The sequence below is a fragment of the Canis lupus genome, chromosome 36, assembly GCF_003254725.2.
Source record: "Canis lupus dingo isolate Sandy chromosome 36, ASM325472v2, whole genome shotgun sequence".
In the NCBI taxonomy this organism is placed as follows: domain Eukaryota; kingdom Metazoa; phylum Chordata; class Mammalia; order Carnivora; family Canidae; genus Canis; species Canis lupus.
Window position 1 is genome coordinate 22,892,406 of NC_064278.1, and position 23,036 is coordinate 22,915,441.

Here is a 23,036-nt window from a genome sequence, read left to right on the forward strand (position 1 = left end):
GTCAGTTTGAGGCAAACTGACTGTGACCATGATCACAGTAAGTAGAGGAACTGGGATTTACAACATACTTGCTGACCATGCTTTTTATGATTCAAAGGCCAGAAACTCTCCATGGTGGCTTACTGCTTCTTTTTTCCTCAACAGAGCTTGGGATTTCATGCTGCTATTCTTTATTCACCTTGTTCTTTCTCCTGCATAAAATCCCAATTCTTTAAAATCTAAAGGGGGTGCCTGGTGAAATCTTTACACAGTCTTGGAGAAAAAGCTCAGGTTTTACCTCCTCTGCTGAATCTTCCTAGATTACCAGTAGTCAGGAGTAGAGTAATCCGTTGTATAAATGCCCACAACATTTCAGTCATCTTCTTTAACACTTAAGACTTTATCCTCTTAGCTTACTGACAGCAAAATCATAATTTACCCTTATGTTCTATAGAAAACCTCACACACTGTCTTCTACATAATAAACAATTAATAATTATCTAATAATGAATGGATGAACCTGGATAAAAATGCTGGGATATTTCAATGCTGGATTTTTTAAGCAAAGTATTTAATATTTATTTCTTAATAATTTAACAGGTGAAAAAACAGAATGTGTTCTAAAGTAACAGAAATGCCTTAGTATTGAGTTTTAGTACTTTTAGCCTGTTTTTTAAGCCTGTTTTTATAAAAATTAATTTTAAAAGAAACTAAATATTCCTAAGTATTAAATACATTAAGTTTCTATCAGCATTAAAAAATAATGAAATTTAATATTAAAATTCCTTATATTATACGTCATCATTTTGCAAGGAAACAAAAACTCTTCATAATGCCCAAATTAACAAAAAAACCTAACAAGTTATTAGAAATTAAGAATAAATCAATTATCAATAATGTTATTTATTACAATACAGAGGCTACAGATGAGATTTTTCCAACAACTAAAGTTCATAATGAAAGAGATGAATACTCAATGTCATCACTGTAGAAATAATATAGTTTTAATGCAAATACTATTTGTAAAAATGTACATAAGATGGTTTTAGTCTGTTTTCGTAGGACTCAAGTTCTCTATACAGTATAAATAAGGCTTATTATAAAATGAGTCACACAGTAGAAATTATTTTTTTAAAAACACTAACGTAGAATTTTTAAGAGTTACATGTATTCAAATCAGACACCTACCTGCATCACCTTCTGCTGAATCTCCTCTAACTGTGTACGCTTGCTACGTTGCCTACAAACTTCCTGGTAGCGAGTATACTGTTCTCTCAGTGAATCTAATAATTTCATAACCTGGGGCTGGGCCAGCAGTTCATCATCCATAGGAGACCATGAGACCCCTCCATCTGAGCCATTAAATCGACGCTGCTGTAATTCGGACAACAATTCATGCCCTTTATGAATGAAAGATAATTATAATTAATACCCATAAAGAAATACAATTCTTACTTCTCAGTCCCCTCAATTCTATTCCTTTATCTTTAGAACTTATCTGCCTATATGTCTGCCTGTCTACCAGGTCATAATTACTGAAATGCAATTTTTAAATTTATATAGAAATAAATAGGAAATAGTATATTTACAGTATATAATTGCCCAATATACTTATATGCTATATACCATACGTATGATGAAAATATACTATATATGCTACACTCTTTAGTAAATACATGGCTTATATATTTTTCCTATATCTATTTCTCATCACATTCTTGTTATGGGTGGATTCATTATTCAGGAAACTGTGCCAACCAATCCTCTTCCCCTGTAGAGCACAATTACACTCTGGGATTTCTGTTCAATATGGTACTAACTAGTATGTTCTACTTGATGTTACTTATCAGTACAAAGCAATATGCTGTAGGATTTCAGTATTAATCTATACCCTAAATCTTAGCACCTAAAACAAAAGTAGACAGTGTAACAAATGTATGATTAAAGGGAGAAAGCTTTATTACTGGTACAAAATAAAATTTAAATAGTCTCTATTTAAGGAATCTCTACAATATTTTAACTGTGAATCATAGGGACCACACTAGTTGAAGAACTTCATTCACTGTTATGCAATTATAGCAAACTCATGTAGATCCATTTATGCATGAGGAATTACAATTGCAGAATGTGCAACATCTAAAACTGGAAGTATATTAACAATCTTAAAAATGAATAAATTGCAAACTGTTTTCCCAGGATAATACTATTTCAATTATTACTTAAGGATCAAAAATATATGCAGATACTTAAATTCTCTTCATCTTTATTCAGGAAATTGTCCCAAATGTAAATGGCTTTCAATATTTAGAAACGGAATTTTTATCACAATTTGAAGATACTTCCAATTTCTAAAAAATGTCCAAATCATTCTAAACCTATCCATTTTTACACTCTCATTTTATCCCAACTCTAAGAGTCAATATACCTAAAAAAAGAACTTAGTGGCATATAAAGTTAATTTAAAAATAAAAATTTAAAAAGCCTCTTAATTCAAGGGCTTCAGTAGCTTTTAAAATGTTAAATATAAACATGGAATTAAATTTTAAAGCTAGAGCAAGCCATATTTTTACTGACAGTCTACTGTACCTGCCCAACATGTAGGAATTCACAGATTATAATATTTCTTTATTCTCTAAGGAAGATCTGTATCATACTGAGAACACTGGGCAAACTGACTCTACAATGGTGATATTCAGAATTTCTTTCTCTACTCTTCATTACATATTATAGTTAGGAGAACAACTGTTTTAAAGACTTTTAAGAAACCACTAGATATTCACATACATTTATACACACACACACACACACACACACACACACAGACACTAAGATCAGAAGTCATTTATTTTTTCTGCTTTGCAATTATTATTACCCTTAATGTTTTCCATTGGAAACATTTCCATTAGAAGCAGCACCACATTATGATTTCCAAGATCATACTTTGAAACCAAACTATCTTGCTTCAAGTTCCAACTCTAGCATTAATTACTAGCTGTGCAACTTGCATAAGTTACCTAGCTTTTTTTGCCTCGGTTTTCCCATCTTAAAATTAGGGTGAAAAAAATTAGTTAATTAATTAATTAAATTTAATTTAATTAGGATGATAATAGTAACCTGTTTTTAATGGTACGGTGACTGAGTTTAATAGTTACTCCATAATGAGCAAGTTTTTTCATATCTCTAAGCCTTGGCTTCCTTGGGTACAAAATAGAAAAAGTATACTAATTATTTCAGGAGGTCATTAAGGAGAATGGAATATGAAAATATAATCTTAGAACCTAAGGAATATTCAATAATCCTGCAGCAATCCAATGAAATAAAAACTTATCTCGATTTCACAGGTAAGGAAATAAAAGTCAAGGGAGAAATAATTTAACTATTTATCATTATTAATACTTTCTAAAAATATTATACAGTGTATTATAACACATTGTTAGGTTAAACCAAGAAGCAGTTTTAAAATTCCCGAGTTTCTATCACATGCTTAATGTTTAGTTCATGAACCAATCAGTATATTAATTTATTGATTATGATTATCACCGATAAACACATTTTTTCATCTTACCTGTCTGAAGAACTGTTTCAGGATCAACTGATGGAAGAAAGTTTAAATCCACAGATCTGGCAAACATCAAAAGAATAATTTTTTAAAACTAGATTTCTATCTTTACAGCCGAAGAAAATCCTTTATATATACATATCAAACAGGAGCATACCATATGGAAATCTGAAGCACACTATTCTATCAGGCTAATATCCTTAAGCATTAAGAAACCAATTAGAGATAATTAAATACTAATAGCCAAAAAAAAGAAAATCTCTGTGATAAATCACAAAAGATTTATCTTTTGTGATTTAAATCTTAAAAGATTTAACTTTTAAGAAAAAAAGTTTATTATTATAGTATTATTTCAAATATATCAAAGGAATCCATTTTAGTATTTTCCTACTGCATATTTGTTCCAAAATGAAATGTGTAACTATATAATAACCCAGAATGGTAACATTAAAAATTCATGGAGCCATTCTCCAATCAAATGCTTACTTATCTACAGCAACCGTTTGAGAGCTACAAATAGTTTCTGATATTCACATGCATGTGTATCCCCAAGCAGCTGTATTCTCTTCCCTGTACTAATTGTGTCTTATTTGCAGTTGGACTATGCCCTGTATTTTCTTAAACACATATGGGAAGTAGAAGATGAAGGAAACACAGGGTACACAAAGCCTAGGATCTTGCTTCTGTAACTGACAGTCCTGCTCTAAATCTTTCATTTTTGTCAATTAATCTGGGCCCTCACCTCTTGTATATTTGGATGCTTCTGGAGGAATGACATTAAAAAGGTGATGAAAATTTGCAAGAGAAGGGACTTTATTATCTGGGATTTAAAAGAGACTAAGTAATAATACTTGAGCTCCTTGGGGAAGAACTGGCAAATACAAGATTTTATTTGATACTTCATGTAGTTAAGCAAACTAGCATTTCCCAAAGTGTTTCCCAAGACACTGAACAAGATATTATTAGGTGGAGAAAAAGGGGTCCCAACGGCATGTAAGTACAGGAAGTTCTAAGGAAGCAAATAAATAGGTTTCTTTACTGCAATGCTTTCTCAGAACCTGTAGTCTGTAAATGTTCACAGGCATTTTCAGGGAGGGAAACATGTTAAACAGCATTAAACTGTGACCATGAACTCATCTTCTACAGGAACCCTCTTAGGACATCTTTTCTGAGGAACATGAATTTAAGAAACATCAAACTTACTCTGCTGTGCTACTCAGAAAGTGAGAGATTTGGCTAATTTTTGTCAACCAACTTGTTTGACTTTTTCAATTCCTAAACCATAGCATATAATTGTTATCTTTACACACACACATATTTACGTACATGTGAAAATTTTACATTTTATATTTTATATGGTATCTACAGGAAAAAATGTTCCTAAATTAAAGATTTTTACTTATTTATTCATGAGAGACACAGAGACAAAGGCAGAAACATAGGCAGAAGGAGAAGCAGGCTCCCTGAGGGAAGCCTGATCAGGGACTTGACCCCAGGACCCAGGGATCATGACCTGAGCATCCTAAGGCCCCTGTGCCAAAGGCAGATGTTTAATAATGTTGAATAATAAAAAATAATAATAATTTTATTTCAAGTTGCAACCTTTTCCACAGTCTTCATGAGCAAAGTAGAACTCTAAAAATAAAATGGTTTCGTTTTGAAAACATGTTCTTGCAAATGATTTTTCATACAGTGTCAGAAAAAGGTAACTACATTTTATTCATCAAAACGTCTTTTGAGGAAACTTTGATTCAAATCAAGAAATTTTACATGTAAAGCAAATTCTCATGAATTAATAAATTTAATTCAACTTTTGCATGTCAGTTTTGATTGGAGAACTGCTCACACCTTCGTTCTTTCAGCCTGTATTAATAATAGAGGCATCATTCATCAGGTTAATCATAGCTCTGCAAAGACATAATTGCATGACACCAGCCACCTACCTTTCTTTCTCTTGCTGATTTCCTTTATCACTTCCATTGTTAATCAAAGCAAGTTCATCTAATAATGATGTAGATTCCTTTGTAAACTTCTCAAAAACCTACAATATGAGATTTTTGTTAACATATTAAGAATTATCCTAAAAGTTAATGTTTACGTGAGAATTGTCAGTTAAGATCAATAGAATCAGCAAGACAGAATTTCCTCTCCCTCTCTTGACGTAGCGTAGCACAATTTAACAACCAGAGCACAACTTAAAGGAGAGAAGACAAAACCCTCTCCCAGAACAATGAAGTTTCAATGGATAAGAATTTTTTTTAAATAGCGTAACAAATTATTTTTATTCCTCAGATAAGTTTATTTTTTTTCCTGTGTTTTGTGGAGAAACATCTGTGCCAGTAACAGTTTCAACTACATGAACATGATTTAGACCATTTTTAATCTTCCAATTCCAGTTACAGAACATTTCTTTATGTTTTCCTACCACCAATCCATAATGCTTGCATATACTAAATAGTTTTATACAGAAGCATGTAACATAAAAATAAATTAGTTATAACTTCAACATGGTTTCTTAAAATATATTTTAAAGATTCTATGTATGAGAGAGAGAATGCGTGCGCCCTCCCCCCCCCCACACACACACACATAAGCAAGGGGGAGGGGCACAGAGAGAAGCAGACACCCCACTGAGCAGGGATTCCCAACACAGGCTTGATCCCAGGACCCTGAGATCACATCCTGAGCAGAAGGTGCCCTGATTTCTTAAAATATTTCTAAAATGGGATTTGAGCAAGTCTGTTTATAATAAAGGAGTGACTCATTTGTCTGACATCAATGTCCAAATATGATAGAAATTGGTTATCCATTCTGAAATATCCAGAATTTATTATTTAATTATTTTATTAATTATTTAATCATCCAAAATTTATTATTCCTCAGTAAAATTAAGCTTATACAGTCAATTCCTGAACATCTTTTTGGGAAGCCAAAAGTTATAAACAGATTTTCAACTCTGAAGAGGGTTAGTGCCCCCAACTTCCATGTCATTCAAGGATTAATTGTAATTTAAACGGAGTTAATTAGAAATTGTTCTTTTAATTCCCAGTAGTTCAATTAAACAATGCCACAGAGCATGCAGAGGAACTGACTTCAGCCAGGCCAAAAATACATTTTCAGAAATGAAAACCTTAACCTGTCAAACAGCTCTTCAACTCAACCTGATATCTAAATAACCTCTCTGAAAATTATATATCAACTAGATTACCTCTCGGGAAATTACGCTACTCTGTCATTCTAATAAAAACATTCACAATTTTGCCAAGTAATACTGCTACAAATGACAATAGCAAAAGCAAACACGAGTCTGACTCCAGAGTATTTGCCTTCAAGTATAATGCTATCATGTGGTATGCATTCTATTTTATTTTTGTAACAAAATATAATCTACATGTTAGTTAAAATGATAAAGTTACCAAAATGTCTTATTTGTATAATATTTTATTTCACTGTAATATACCAACCAGTCTCTTATTTAACCAGTCCATGTGATCATAGGTCAGACTCCCACCAAAATCTTCTGTCAACTGGCATGGTTCTATATAACGAGTCAATTTATTGGCAGACACTAAAATAACCTAAAAGTAAAAAGAAAAGAACCATTTAGTAAGCCAATGTTAATGACAAAGAACTAAAAAGGAGGGAGAAGGTTAGAGATTTCATAAACTTGAAATTTACATATTAAGGTGCTAATCTTTTATTGCCAGATTTTAAAAGATTTTAAATACAAATTATAGAATGACCTAAGAGATCACTAATACTAAATAAAATTTCAATAAAAATATACAGGAATATAAAAGAAAACATGCGTGAGAGAAAGATACTCAAATGGAAGCATTAATGCAAAAATGAGACATGGAAATTTTAATCCCCCCCCACCTCAAAAAAAAAGATGTACTAGTAAAACAATGTGTTTAATGTGTCTGGCTGGAAAAAGCACCATTCACACCCTAATAATAACAAAAGCCAAATAATCTATAGAATTATAACTTTCATGGAACTTTCTCAGAAAGCCAAAGTCCCAGAAAAATCAACCAGTCTGAAAACGAAGACAAGAGCACCATACAAAGAATGGCGGAAGGGGAGGCTACAAAGTGGCATGAGCAAAGTTTTTGAGGCTGATGGAACTCTTCTATATCTTAATTGTGGTGAAGGCTTTATAATTATATGTATTTGTCAAATATCATAAAACTACAGGCTAAAAGGGGTGAATTTTACTGTATATATATATTACTCCTCCATAAAGTGCACTTTTCCTAAAATGTAAAAAAAAAAAAAAAAACACAAAGACAAAAACAAAAAGAACATAAGAAGAACTTATGGGCAAACCAGAGAAAGAAAGAAGGAAAAGAAAAATTCAGAAACATACCCAATATGCAAAGATGGATACATCCATTACCATATATGAAGTTATAAACACTAAATGAGGGGAAATTACCAAAACTGCAAATTGCTTTGCTGGGGGGGGGGGGGGGGGGGGGGAGGGGCGGGGGATAAATCATTTTGGTAGATACCAAAAAGATGATATCAAAAGTTCATGAAACTATCAAAGAAATATGATCCTATCAAAATAATTGAACTTTGTAACAAATTGCTATTTATAATACATTAAGTACAAACTAAAAGGTAATGAATAATGACCTAAGTGACCTACTTAAGAAGTTGAGGTCAGGGGTTAGGAGGAGAACAACAAAATAAACCCAAAGAAGGGACGCCTGGGTGGCTCAGGGTGTGATCCTGGAGTCTCAGGATGGGATGGAGTCCCACATCGGGTTCCCTGCATGGAGCCTGCTTCCCTCTGCCTGTGTCTCTGCCTCTCTCTCTGTGTCTCTCATGAATAAATAAATAAAATATTTTTAAAAATTAAAAAAATAAACCCAAAAAGAATAGAAGTGAAAAAATAAGAAATTAATAAAACCAAAAGCTGTTTCTCAAAAAAACTAAAAATCGATAAATTTGAGACAATAAAGCAAGAAGAAAAGCACAAATAAATAACAGAGTGAAAAGAACACTACAACATTGACAGCGATGGTTTGAGATAATACAGCCACAGGACAATCTTATATCAATAATCAGGCAAATTTAGAAGAAATGGACAAACTCCTATAAAAAATAATATATCAAAATTGACTAAAAAACAAAACACCTATAACCAGTGGAGTGAATCATTAGACTCTTTGCATTTTCAATAATCATACCATTAGTGATAATTTTAGTATTGCTGAGATCATTTGATGAGGAAGAAAGCAAATGATTAACATAAGACATTCTAATTCTGTCGTCCCTGAGGTCCTTGAGAAAATGAAATTCTTGAAAAGGAAGATATGACAGGGAAAAAGTTACCCATATGCTCTTCACTTTGAGTTGGAACTATCAGTTTAAACTCATGATGTATTTAATCTTAAATAAAACACACACACTATTCACATAAACAAATCCTCTAGTTCTGACCACTGACAGGTTTAGAAAGGATGACCAGTTCTATAGAAATGCACACCTCTAGCTTCGAGACTGTCACCTCCAAATACTATTTCCCTCTAAGGGAATCAGGGTTCCTGAAAGAAATGGCCAATTCCAGGTCCTGGGGCTAGAAACCCTTATGATGAGCTCAGATCATCTTCTTTCTCATCCAGGTATCAAGAAAGGCATCGAAGACTATTAGGGTTGTGCCAAAGGTCTTGAAAAAGCTTCCAATAGTCAAAGTTGTAACAATGTGCATATCAATAAAATAATAATGAATGCCATACTTTGAAACATTAAGTATGTTTAATTCAATGAGCTCATACTGAACATTCTCATGAATGAGCTCATAGAACATTCTTAAATTAAATCTACTAAATCCAGGCACTACACATAAATGGCCACTAGCACCACAAAAAAGATAACTATTATGAGTTTCATAATCAAGGAACACGTTACCACTAATGAATGACTGTAGAAAAAGAAAATTAAACGTGAATCTAATCGTCACCATCAATTTATAGAAATACAGAAATTCAAAAAGGCAGAAGAATATGTTAAACTACAACACACATGCTTACTGAAATGAAAAACTATAGGACAAACAACCTGGTCTCTTCAAGAAAAGAAATATCTAAGAGAAAAATTAATATTAAAAAGTTTTACTTAATGAATTACTATAGAATCACAGAACCAACACTAAGAGAATCACATATCCTTTTCAAGCTAGCATTAAATATTTAAAAACTTGACTACATATCAGGCCATAAAGAAAGCCTTGGTATTATTTCAAAGGAACTAACTGATAATATTCTATCATCACAATGAAATTAAGATAGAAATCAATAATTAATAAAATCAGAAATCATTAACAAGATTTTAAGACCCTATCTACTTGGAAAGGGACCTCAACCAAACACAGTATGTCAACTCTATCTGGACTCTGATTCAAATCAATCAATCACTCCATGTATATGCATAATTTATATATATATATGTAATTCAATCTTTCTATGACATTTATTAAATAATTATAAACTTGAAACTACCTGGCTCTTTGATATTAAGGAATTGTTTCTTTTAAGGAATAATATTGCTTATATTTTTTTAAAAGAATCTTTATAAAAAACTAAAAGAATCTTTATGCTTTAGAGATACATAGTAAAATATTTACAAATAAAGTCAAATGTCTTCAATTTCCTTCACTGTAATATCCCCAGTCTTCTTTAAAAGAAGTGGATAAGGGTAAAGCTGAGACAGGATGGACCATGGTTTAACAGTTGCTCTTTACTCTCTTTATTTGTAAATAATTTTTTTGTGTTATTTTTATTCTAAGATGCTTATTTTATTAAAAAAAAAAAAACTTAAGATGTTTATTTTAAATTAGCTCTTATTGTTACCTAAACAGGAAAACAGCGAAAATTGAGATATGCCAAAATCTTGATAAGAGAGATTATATTAATTGCCATTTGGGTAAATAGTTTGCTATTACTAAACTAACCAAAAATGTAATTTTAGTTTCTGACAAGAAAAGATTCTTTTAAAGAGATATATATATATATATATATATATATATATGTATTTTAGGTTTTTAGTATTTTTATTACAAAGAATTATGAACACAGAAAAAAGTCAACAAAGTATTATAGTTAACTCCATACATTCCTATACCCAGTTCTCTCTTTTAAAAGAAAGAAAGATTTTCTTTCATTTTCTTTCAGAAAGAAAATGTCCAGCCAGTTTATCAGTGAGTTTTAAAAATCAAAGAACAGATCATTTCAATTTCAAATAAATGCTTCCAGGGAGGAGAAATGCAGGGACCACTCCCAACTCATTTTGAGACTAGCGTAACATTGATACCCAAGGACAATTTGAGAAAAGAAAAGACCATACAACTTTCAAATATCAATTATTAGCCAGTATCAAGCAAGGTTATGGAACAGTGAAAATTTTATACAAGTGGATATAGAAATTAGAATGCTTTTTGGGAAAGCAGTTTGTCATAAAATTTGAACATTTCTATATCCTATGCCTGGATAATTGCAAACAGAGAACACCTCATACATATTTTATCAGGAGACATGTACAAGAATATTTGTAGCTTATCACCCATAATGGCCAAAGAATGAAAACAACCCAAATATCCATGAACAGGAGAATAAGTCTATTATTTTTATTCACACAGCAGAATAACATTCAGCAATGAGAATGAATCAACCATATCCACTGCAAGAATATGCTCAAACTTTCGACATATGATGAATGAGAAGAAGCAGGTCATTGAACATTAAAATCGTACCGCTTATAAAAAGCTGAAAAATAAGTGAAACTAATACAGTATTTAGTAATAAATAATATCTTTAAATGGCAACTCTACAGATTTAAATATAAAAAAATAAAAGATAAACACTCCCTATTTTCTTCTAAAGATTTTGTCTTTACATTTAAGTTTTTAATACACACACACACACACACACACACACACACACACACACACACAGAACAAGACCATGAACAAAGATAACAATACAATGAAGTTACCTTTATTTCAAGGTATCAATATTTGGGTTCCTAGGTTGAGTCATGGGTATCCAAGTGTTTGTTTTAGTATTAAGTTTTGTGTATACATACATTTTTTAAGAATATGTACCACGTACGATATTAAAACATTGCAAACAGAAAGAATCAAGAGAAGAAGTGAACAACTAACAGAAGGAGCACAATGAGATATCAAGCACCAACTGAAGAAAGTCACCTACTGAGGCAGCACACAGGGAGGTCCAGGGAGAACAAAGGAAAATCTAGAGAGGGCAGTAACAGGAAAGCTCAGTGAGTTTATATGCCTTTCTCTCTCCCCACCCCCTACCCCCGCTTAAAAAGTAAGATATAGATAATCAAATTACATTTTTGGTTCGTTTAGTAACAGCACACTATATTCTGCCAAAATGGCAGTTAATGTAATCTCTCTTGTCAAGAGTTTGGTGTATCTCAATTTTCACCATTTTCCTATTTAGGTAACAGTAAGAGCTAATTTAAAATAAACATCTTAATTTTTTAAAATAAAATAAGCATCTTAGAATAAAAAGAACACAAAAAATGTTATTCTCTTATTGAAAAACTTGTCACTGACAGTCCAACGCAGCTTCCTTAGACTAGTTCTCAGAGGCAGGCATGATGTTAAACAGTAACTGTAATAAGTGGACGTGGGCCACAGGAACTGTCTCATCCAGTAAGTCCTTCTGGACCTAGGCAGATGCTTCTATATGAGCAAGATTAAACACAGCTCCCAGGGAGGGTCTTTTCCTATCTCCAAAGTGCCTGGCAATCTATTAACTAGATATATACCAACAATAAAACAGAAACATGTATTTACTCTATGAGGAAATAAACTACTTTGCTAAATGGAGCACCAATTCACATCTGAAAAGATACTTCCAGAACACTCTCCCCTGAAAAGAAAACAGAATAGAAAACATAACGAATGTAAAATATAATGAAAAGTCTCTCTGCTCTTCTATTGAGCCTTATTTGGCACAGTAATCTATTTAAACACAAAGAATTTCTTTAGAAAAATCCCCTCTATCATGTCCCTTACATTAGAATTTAACCTTTAATCATGTGTGATTCATTTGTTCTACATTCATTATTTAATAGGAGTTAAATTTATTTATTAGAAGTATTATTTATTAGAAGCTATGTGTTATAGCCCTGGGAATAGAAGGATAAATAAGATCTGTTTCTACAAAGGAAATGAGCTTTTTATTTCTGCAGTATTCCAGAGAGAGTTGTGCAATGCTTTCATAAAAAGAAGTAGATTAAAGTTTTCTTGTTTATTTCTACAGCCTTTGTTTAAAATACTCTACACAAATCTAAATGTTGTCTCTTTGTTGTAATAGCATAAGAGGACAAAGGTTTTATTAGAATATGCCAAATGATTTCCAGATTCCTTTCTTAAGTTAAACACCATTATAATTGGAAGGACACTGAGCTAGAAGCCAATCACTCCACGTTTGTGCCCTAGCTCTGCCATAAATTAAATGACTTGTAAAAAGCCAACCTAAAGGAACTCACTGTAGGCTTATTTCCCAAAACTGCCAAAGGCGGCAACTGTATTAAACTATTTACGATGTCTCTTTAAGCTCTTAAGAGGATTCTAATAAGTTGTCATCCTATACATTTAATCTGGGCCATTCTCTCTAATATATGATCTATCTTGCTCAATGACTTTCTACACAAACTGATTAGTATCACAAAAAAATGTAAAATAAATATTATAAATAAGGATGTAGAAATACATATTTTGTAGTACCTATATACATTAAAGTCATTGTTAACAGATTTCAAGTTTAATAACCCAAAGGGAAAATTGGCAATTATTCAGTTATATGTAGCAAGTTTATTTGCATCCAAGTATTTCTCTTAAAATCTTTATTCCTAAAATCTACTTAAATGCAAATAGTAAAGATTTCTTTTATTACATAAAATATATTTAAGAATATACTATCTCTTGGAAAATATAATTCATAAAGAAAAAAGTTAGCTAGATTTCTATTACATTTTTCCTATGCAAAACAGACATAAACAAGGGAATAGCACAATTATAGAGACCTGTATAAAATTCATTTTCTCTATCATTAGAAAATATTTTATAGAATCTATATTATAAAACTCACTGATGGCTCTTAAAAGTGAAAATAGATCTACCGTGTAGATCTACAGAACTGTAGCAACACCAAAGATACCACAAAGCTAATAACATGTTTAAAAAAAAAAAGTTTAAACAAAACTGAAAATTACAACCATTTAAAATTAGTAACTGTAGGGCAGCCCCAGTGGCTCAGCGGTTTAGCGCTGCCTTCAGCCTAGGGCCTGATCCTGGAGACCCGGGATCAAGTCCCATATCAGGCTCCCTGCATGGAACCTGCTTCTCCCTCTGCTTGTGTCTCTGCCTCTCTCTCTCTCTCATGAATAAATAAATAAAATCTTAAAAGAAATTAGTAACTGTACTGTGATAAAATATGTTTCCACTGTATTAACTTCACCTTTACTTAAGAGGGTGAGACGTGCAGAGGAAGCTGGCAAAACACCAATTACTGATTCCATTTTATCAGATAATGTTCAGAAAGAATTAAGGAAGAAAAATGAAGAAGAGTTTGCAGTAATAGGAAAGAATCTTACTGTATGAAATGCCAAATATCTATGCATGATCTTTCTGAAGTGAGTCAGGAGTACCATCCATCAAAGTAAAGAAAAGCCCTTCTCCCAGGGCATAGCATAAGCACATTGTTTACAGAGGTAAGTGTCCACCTGCCTTTGGAAAGCGACACCACTAGCCAGAACATAGCATATAAATAACAACCATTTCTAAAATGACAAACCAAGTTTCAATGAACAAACAAACAACTCCACTCCACTCCAGTGCTGGCAAGTATCACAGAAAAACGTGAATTCACGAAAAGAGCAAAATAAATACACAAATATAAGTAAGAAAAACTAGAGCACTGAGAAAGGAAACTGTGTAGAGACAGAGATTTCTGCAAGTTAGAAAAGCACACACTAGAATCAGATAAGAAACACATTAGAAGGAAAAAAAATCTACATTTCAGAGAGAGAGAGAGAGAGAGAGAGAGCGAGCTGATACATATCAGATTCAATGTAGTGAAACAAATTTGGAATCCCACACTAGGTGATTTTCTCCGAACTATTCATGACAGCTTCACAAGTTACAAGATACTGGTAAGATTTCTTATATTCACCACTAAAACAGCAAACCTTTTTTTATATATAAAGATTTTATTTATTTATTCATGAGAGACACAGAGACAGAGAGAGGCAGAGACACAGGCAGAGGGAGAAGCAGGCTCCCTGTGGGGAGCCTGGTGCACAACTCCATCCCAGGACCCAGGAAATCACGACCTGAGTCAAAGGTTCAGACACAAATGTGTATCACTGAATTAGAATATTAATTTAAACATACTACAATCAGATTTTTATCATCTCCTGCAGAACTTTCATATATATATATGAAATTTTTATATATATATATATATATACACACACATACTAACAGTGTCACTTATTCTAATCAAGTGATTTTTAGGAAAACTATATTCTAGCTTAAAAGCAAATCTCCTTAAAAATCAAACAAGTCCTAAACTGTGGAAAAGATGGTACCCTAAACTCAAGATTTCATTTCTTAAAAAAAAAAAATTTAAACAATTATTTTCCTAAAGTACTGAGCATTTCTTTAGACTAGCTGACTGGCAACATTTCCCAAAAAGTTATGAAAACCTCATGAACACTGTCCATAGCATTGTATTATATTTTATCCTTTTTTCCAGAGTAAAATATAGAAATAATATACAATGAATTATTTTAATTTTTAAGAATTTACTAAATTATTAATATTTTTAAAAACTGAGTTAAAATGAACTTCATTAAACCATCCTAAATAACTACTACATACTAAAGTAAAAAGACCAATTTTGACTTTTACCATCTAAAAACTGGCATTCATGATCTTTCATTTTAAAATAATTATTTAAGGGGCACACACAGGTGGCTTAGTCAGTTAAGTGTCTGACTCTTGGTTTTGGCTCAGATCCTTGTTTAAAGGTTGTGAGAACAAAGCCCCACATCAGGCTCTGCACTCAGCACAGGGTCTGCTTGAGATTCTTTCCCCCTCTGCTCCTTCCCCTGCTCTCTCTCAAATAAATAAAATCTTTCAAGCAGTTATGTAGGATACAGAGTTATCATATATCACTTATAAAATTATCTACTTTCGTATATGTGCTGCCGAAGCGAGCACTAAAATTATCTACTTTCATATTCAATGTTAAGACCTATAAGTTATGATGCAAATGGTATTATATCTTCAGAAACAGAGAAGGTAATTATTTTCATAACCTAATCTTTACAATTTCAACTTTTATACTTTAAAAAAATCAGCTGGTTTGGGGCACCTGTGTGGCTCAATAGGTTAAGCATCCAACGCGGGTCATGATTTCAGGGTTATGAGCCTGAGCCCCACACGGGGCTCCACACTGGGTGTCGAACTTGCTTAAGATTCTTCCTCTCCCTTTGCCCCTCCCCATCCCTCTTTAAAAAAAAAACAAAAAACAACCAGTTTATTTTTATTATTTTTACATTTTATTTATTTTACATTTCTTTTTAAGCAACAATAAATGAGAAAAGGCCTGTAAAAGTCTGGCCTGGTTGACACTTTGTAAGTATAGACCGTGTTTTACTGTTCATAAATGAAAGTTCAAATTTCATTTAATCCCACTATATACTACCTTTTTCACTGTAATTTTTAAAGTACTAAAGATATCATCATATGCTAAATAATAATTTTAATGAAATGAGATTCATGTATCAGAAAATCTATCTCAATCTTAGGAATGAGCAGAAGATATTATTCTTTCCTGCAATGCTGGGCCTGTACCTTTGACTGACTTCCCAGAGACTAACCAGGGACAGGGGTCAACTTACAGATTTTATTCAGAAAAAAATGCAAATAATTTATGATCTGTGAAACTGATCAATTTCTGAAATGTCTACTGAAATAAGAGATAAATTTGAAGGACATTAACCAATTCTGTATCAACTTGGCAATCTTCTATAAAAATCTTAAACTCCTCAAAAGCTCTTTGAAGAACACCTCACAAATTACTAATAACCCCATTAGATAATGGACTACATATGTTTATGTTTATTGTATATCTGCAGAAGAGTCATGTTTTTACCCCTATGAAAATCATACTTTAATATATGCTTTATTTATTCAAGATTGTGAGAGGTCCTATTGATTTTTAACTAATTTAATTTCTAAATAATTTTGTATTATTTTCAACTACCCATTTCCATGAATATTCTAATATGTATAAAAACCATTAAATTCCTGAAGAAAAGATTAATCAGTTACAATCAAAGTAGCTATCATTTTAAGCAGGAATCTAAACTTTAGATCTATCTGCAAAGAAATCTGAAACAGAAAACAAGCACAAAGGGAGCCAGAATATGACAGTGGAACTATAAAAAGTTAGATGAAAAAGATCACTATCTACAAAAGTTTTCAAACTTTTGCCAAGTCCTTTCAAAGGAAATAAAAACCATAAAAACTTTTTAATAGTAAATACTTTTTCCTTTATTTTGTATATGTTAAAGAGGTTAAGATAAGAAATTAAATGACTAAAACACAGTATTTTATTAAGTAGCACATATCTTTGCTCAGCAAGTTTGAAGAGAAAGATAGTGGCCATATAATCTTTTTTTTTTAAAGATATTATTTATTTGAGAGAGCGAGCGCATAAGCCGGGCAGGAGAGGCAGAGAGAGAGGGAGAAGCAGACTCCCCACTGAGCAGGGAGCCCAACATGGGGCTACTAAATCCCAGGACCCTGGGATCAGGACCTAGGCTGAAAGCAGACACTTAACTAAATGAGCAACCCAAGAGCCCGACCATACAGTCTTTAATCAAACATTTGTGAAGATTTTCTTTAGTCTAAAATCTAACTTACAGAAAGATTCAGGAGCACCTTGGTGACTCAGTGGTTGAGCATCTGCCTTTGGCTCAGGTCACGATCCCGGGGTCCTGGGATCAAGTCCCACACTGGGCTCCCTGCAGGGAGCCTGCTTCTCCCTCTGGCTATGTCTCCTCCTCTCTCTGTTTCTCTTATGAATAAATAAAATCATAAAAAAAAAAAGATTCAAAATTTGTTTCTCCTTTATTGTCACTATTCCATCTGTGACTAGAATACTTATCTTTTCCTAATAAAACATTCCCAAAGAATCTAACACTGAACCTCTCACTCTGTAGGCACTCAGATGTTTATTTTTTATTTTACTTAATGGTAAGAATGTGTGTGCAAGATGTGAATTAAAAAAGTATCTTTGGGGCAGCCCCGGTGGCTTGGTGGTTTAGAGCTGCCTTCGGCCCAGGGCTTGATCCTGGAGACCCAGGATCGACTCCCACATCAGGCTCCCTGCATGGAGCCTGCTTCTCCCTCTGCCTGTGTCTCTGCCTCTCTCTCTCTCTCTCTCTCTCTCTGTGACTCTAATAAATAAATAAATCTTTAAAAAAAAAAAAGTATCTTTGTATGTCTTTGCATGCTTAGTACAGATTCATGTGTGTATATGTGTTTATATACATATTATTTCAATGTTTATGTCTGTTTGTATCTTCCAGCTGGGGAATATTTTTTTTCACTAAGGGAAGACTGCTTTCTGCAAAAACTGGAAAGAAGTCATAATAGATGGAACCAGAGGTGCTCCTGACAGAGGAACACGAAGGATGTCTTTGGTCTTGGGATCTTAACATTAGTATGGCCTCAAAAACAAAACAAAGCAAAAACCCAGAATCAAATGCAGTATTAAGAAGAGATAAGAGAAGAAAACAATTTAGGCCAGTAAATAACACTTTTATCCTCATCAATAACAATAAAGAATAAGATAGAGATCCTTTTGATTATTAGTCTCCCAATTTAAGGATAAGATTAATACCAGTACTACTTCAATTTTATCTTGTCATTTGATAGACTATAGATACTATCATTAACCAACAAAAGCTTTCAAAGCTACCAGGTAAAGGCTGCTGAAGGACAAAAGTACATAAATCTCTGCATTGCTAAAAGGGAAACTGGTCAAGTAGATACCTATTTCAGAGATAAGACAATACATAAGGAAATATTTAGGTGAGCAATGAGAGAAGAGTATTCAAAAGCTAATGAAAAACATCAGAGGCGTGAACAGGAATCAAGTCATCTAGAAAAAAAAATTAGGAAAGATGATGAGCAAGGAAATGTGAAGTCATGTGGGAAGAACTAGGTGTCATTAAAACAATACTATTTACTTGATGAATACTGTCAACAGCTGGTAATAAATCTTTCTTCTGGATAAGTCTATGAAGTAAAACATACTCTTGCTTATAGGAACACCAGTACTTATAACAAAGTCATACTTTAAAAATATTTAGAACATAGAGTTGCCTGGGTTAAGCGGCTGGCTGCCTTCGGCTCAGGTCACGATCCCGGGGTCCTGGGATGGAGCCCTGCATCAGGCTTCCTGCTCAGCAGAGTCTACTACTCCCTCTGTCTCCCCCCGCCGCTCCCCCCCAGCTCATGAGCTCTCTCTCACCTCTCTGTCAAATAAAATCTTTAAAAAAAAAATATTTAGAATAGGGATCCCTGGGTGGCGCAGCGGTTTGGCGCCTGCCTTTGGCCCAGGGCGCGGTCCTGGATATCCGGGATCGAATCCCACGTCAGGCTCCCGGTGCATGGAGCCTGCTTCTCCCTCTGCCTGTGTCTCTGCCTCTCTCTCTCTCACTGTGTGCCTATCATAAATAAATAGAAGTTTATAAAAAATATATATACATATTTAGAATATATACAAAAACACAAGCTTAATTACAACACCCCAAATGATCCAAATTAATACCACGGAAAATCATTTTTAATTAAACATCTATGTTGAATTTAATTATACACAGCTCTAGGTAGCCTAATAACTACTATGTTGAACTGCACCTCATAGCTGAATGTTTGGCAGTACATTAGCCAGCATCTGAAATTACTCTCATCTCATCAGCGTTTTAAGCTTTATCATACGTGCCTAGTGTTTACTTAAATTGGGAAAATATTCTAGCTGAATCTCTTCCATGTCTAAAAGAAAACAATACAGTGATATAATAAACTTTCAAAGTTGAGTTTTAAACATCAATCTATGACATCAGACTAAGCAGACAGAAATCCTACCTTCTATTTTATCCTCTAAGATGCAAGGTGTTTGGTCACTATGAATTCACACAGCATGAGACCCAACAAAGTACAGCATTTCTGAGCAGAGGCCTATGCTTAAGCAGGATGTGACAGGCTCTTCATAAAAGGAATATTTTCTCCTACTGAGTGTTCGCAGATTTAATTTCTACACCACTGGCCTCTGCTCACTTTGCATTGTCTCAGAGCAACATTTCCTGTGTGCCCCTGGCATGAACAGCAGACCTCCCTACTGGTCTGAAGTACTCACTCACCATGGCAACATTCAGGCCTCCAGCTTGCAAACTTCACACTCTACCCTCACTATACTTCTGTTTCTCCTCCCTGAGAGGAGTTTCCCATTAAACTTCCCACTACCCTCCTCCAGTTTCCCATTAAACTATTGGGGTAATATCTTTCCTAATGGAAACCAGCAACCCCGGCTGCCTTCCCCACAATGCTGACACACCTTTCCACTACACCTACATCACAGTCAAGTTAACCAATGACAAAAGTGTGTAAGATAAAAGCAGGGGGAAAAATGCAACTAGCTGTTGCTTAGTATGTAGAAAGCTGGAAAGAACACTGCTCCAATTCCTACAACACCACTACCACACCAAAATGATGCAAGTCAACCTGAAAAATGATAACTTTTCTCGACCCCATGAGAGTTAAGTTAACAGGAAAACCAACTAAACTGAAATCTAAGGATACACTTGCAAAGAAAAGATGGGGCTGGAGCACTTGCTTATCTGGGGAAAATGCCAGACAGGATACAAGCCAGGTAAAATTCAGCTAACATTCCTAATAAATTGCTAAAGGCCAAATGTGAACTAACGCGAAAGTACAGAACTCCTGGGAAGCACAGACACAAGAAGAATTCGAAGTCACCAGTGGGCTCTTCTCCACAGACCTCCTGGGAATCATGACAAAGAGTGGGACAGTAAAGGTAAGAAACTTAAAAACAGCCTCTCTCAGAGTACAGGCCTGGGGGAAGTAAACAGCAGCCTCCACTGTAAAGACATGAAGCTGAAGAATGGCCCAGATTCTTCACTCTATCTCCTCTAGGGAACAAAAACCTTCACAGGCTGAGGGAAAAGCAGCAAACCCAGATGACCTTGGAGCACAAACACAGCCCCACTGCAGCTGGAGGGAAGGACAAGAAACACCCTGTATCCTAGTGGAAAGAGGAATATCTGATGAGCCCAAGCTATCACAGGCCTCCTTAACCTGGGGAATGGGCCCTATTCCCTAGACCCAGAGTCACAAAGCCTGGCTCAGACTGAGGCCAAACCAGAACAGAAAAACGCCTCTGGCAAACACTGAGTAATAACGAACAGTAGTCTTTCACTAATGGAGCATCAATATTGCAAAGACAGGCTTTTTCTGAGGCAAGGTAGAAAAGAAAGACCTAAACTGATAGTGGGATAAACACTAAGAAAAAAAGTCTCTGGCAAGCTGGCACCATCAACAACAAACAGAAGAACAGTTCTAGAGGAATGTGAAACCTGTGGTGCACTGAGGAAAATAATAACAACAAATGCAAAGTAATTCAACTCCTGGCTAGGCTAATTCTCCTGCCCCACCAGCAAAAACCAAGATGGGCCCATGTTGTAGGCACAATACTATTTACCTCAGTTTTTGCTATCCTAAACAAGATATCCAACATGGAACAAAAAATAATATGGCATACAAAAAGCAAGAAAGAAAACAACCCACTATCATTAAACAAGGCAAATGACATTAACTAGAATAAGACCCAGAGAGTGGAACTATCAGGTAGGGAATTTAAGATAACGGTAACACATGCTAAAGGTTCTTACAGAAAAATGCAAGACAACATGAAAGAAAAGAGGGAATTTCAGCCAAAAGATAGAAACTACAAGGAAGAATCAAATAGAAATGCTACAAACCAAAAACATGGCAATGTAGAGTGAGTTTACAACAAATGGTCATCAACAAACTCAACAAAGAAACACAGTAAACTTGAAAATGTATCAACAGAAAATACCCAAACTAAAACACAAAGAGATAAAACACATGAGAAAAATAAATAAAACAAACAACCAGAATGGTGAGAAAGTTTCAAGTGGTCTAACACACATACAACTAGAATTCTAGAAGTAAGAAAAAAAAAATGGGGCAAAGAAAATATCTACGGATTTTCCAAAATTGATGGCAGACATCAAATCAGAGAGCCAACAAATGCAGTGAACACCAAAGAGAAGAAATACCAATAAAATACATCTAGACATAATAAAAATGATGAAAATCCAAAAATAAAGTGAAAATCTTAAAGGTGGCCAACAGAGAAAAAAGGGGACCAAGGATACAAATAAGAGAACTCTCCTCAAAAGCTATGGAAATGAAAAATCAAAGATGTGATATACTTATTGTGCTAAAAGAAATAAACAATGAAACAAAAGTCTAAACCTACTGAAAATATCTTTGAAAACCATAATAGAAACAATACAATAGGTTTTTTCCAGGAATACAAAAGCTGAAAAAATTCAATGCCAATAGACCTGCATGGTAGGATATTTTGTTAAAGGAAGTCCTTTAGATACAAGGAATATATCAGACAAAAAGATGAATCTACAAGAAAAAAATGAAGACCAGAGGTGATATAAAGAAAGATGAAATTAATCCTTCTATTATTTTAATTGTTCTAAATAAACTACTGATGGCAAAAATAGTAGCCATCTATTGTGTGTTTACAGAATAGTAAAAGTAAAATGTATGACAACAGTGGGAAGTACTGGATATATACTGTTTTAAGTAATTTCTACTACATATTAAGTGATATATTATTTGAAAGTAATAGTCCACTAATTAAAGATGTATATTGTAAACTTAGGGTTTGCACACACTCACAAAATTTTTCATAAGATATTAAACTACAATGGAGATAAAATGTAATCATAAAAAATAATCCAAAAGAAGGCAAGAAGAAAAACTAAAAAAATACATAAAATCTAGCAAGATGGTAGATTTTAATCCACCTATATCAATAATTACATTATATATAAATGGTCTTAAACACTGAAAGGACAGATCATCAGAATGGATATGAAAGCAAGACCCAAGGATACTAAGAAATCCACTTTAAATATAAAGAAATAGGCAAATATGGAAAAAGATACACATGCAAACACTAGTCAAAAGAAAGCTGAAGCAGCTAGACTAATGTCAAACCAGGTACAGCTCCGAACCAGATATAGTATCAAGGATGAAAAAAGCTTTTAACAGTTTGTGGCAGAAAAAAATATGACAGAATTGTTTAGATTT

General features: G+C 33.7%; 1 protein-coding gene across 2 annotated transcripts in view; it reads right to left on the bottom strand.

Annotated features, from left to right (window-relative positions):
- The window catches only part of SESTD1 (SEC14 and spectrin domain containing 1), a 142,567-nt gene that overhangs the window by 48,985 nt on the left and 70,546 nt on the right, over positions 1 to 23,036 (bottom strand). For both annotated transcript variants that reach the window (XM_025460349.3, XM_025460350.3), the window contains exons 6-9: positions 7,003 to 7,116; positions 5,482 to 5,579; positions 3,545 to 3,600; positions 1,168 to 1,379 (exon numbers count right to left, since the gene is read on the bottom strand). In XM_025460349.3, coding sequence (XP_025316134.1) covers positions 1,168 to 1,379; positions 3,545 to 3,600; positions 5,482 to 5,579; positions 7,003 to 7,116 — 480 coding nt within the window. The remainder of the gene's footprint in view (positions 1 to 1,167; positions 1,380 to 3,544; positions 3,601 to 5,481; positions 5,580 to 7,002; positions 7,117 to 23,036) is intronic.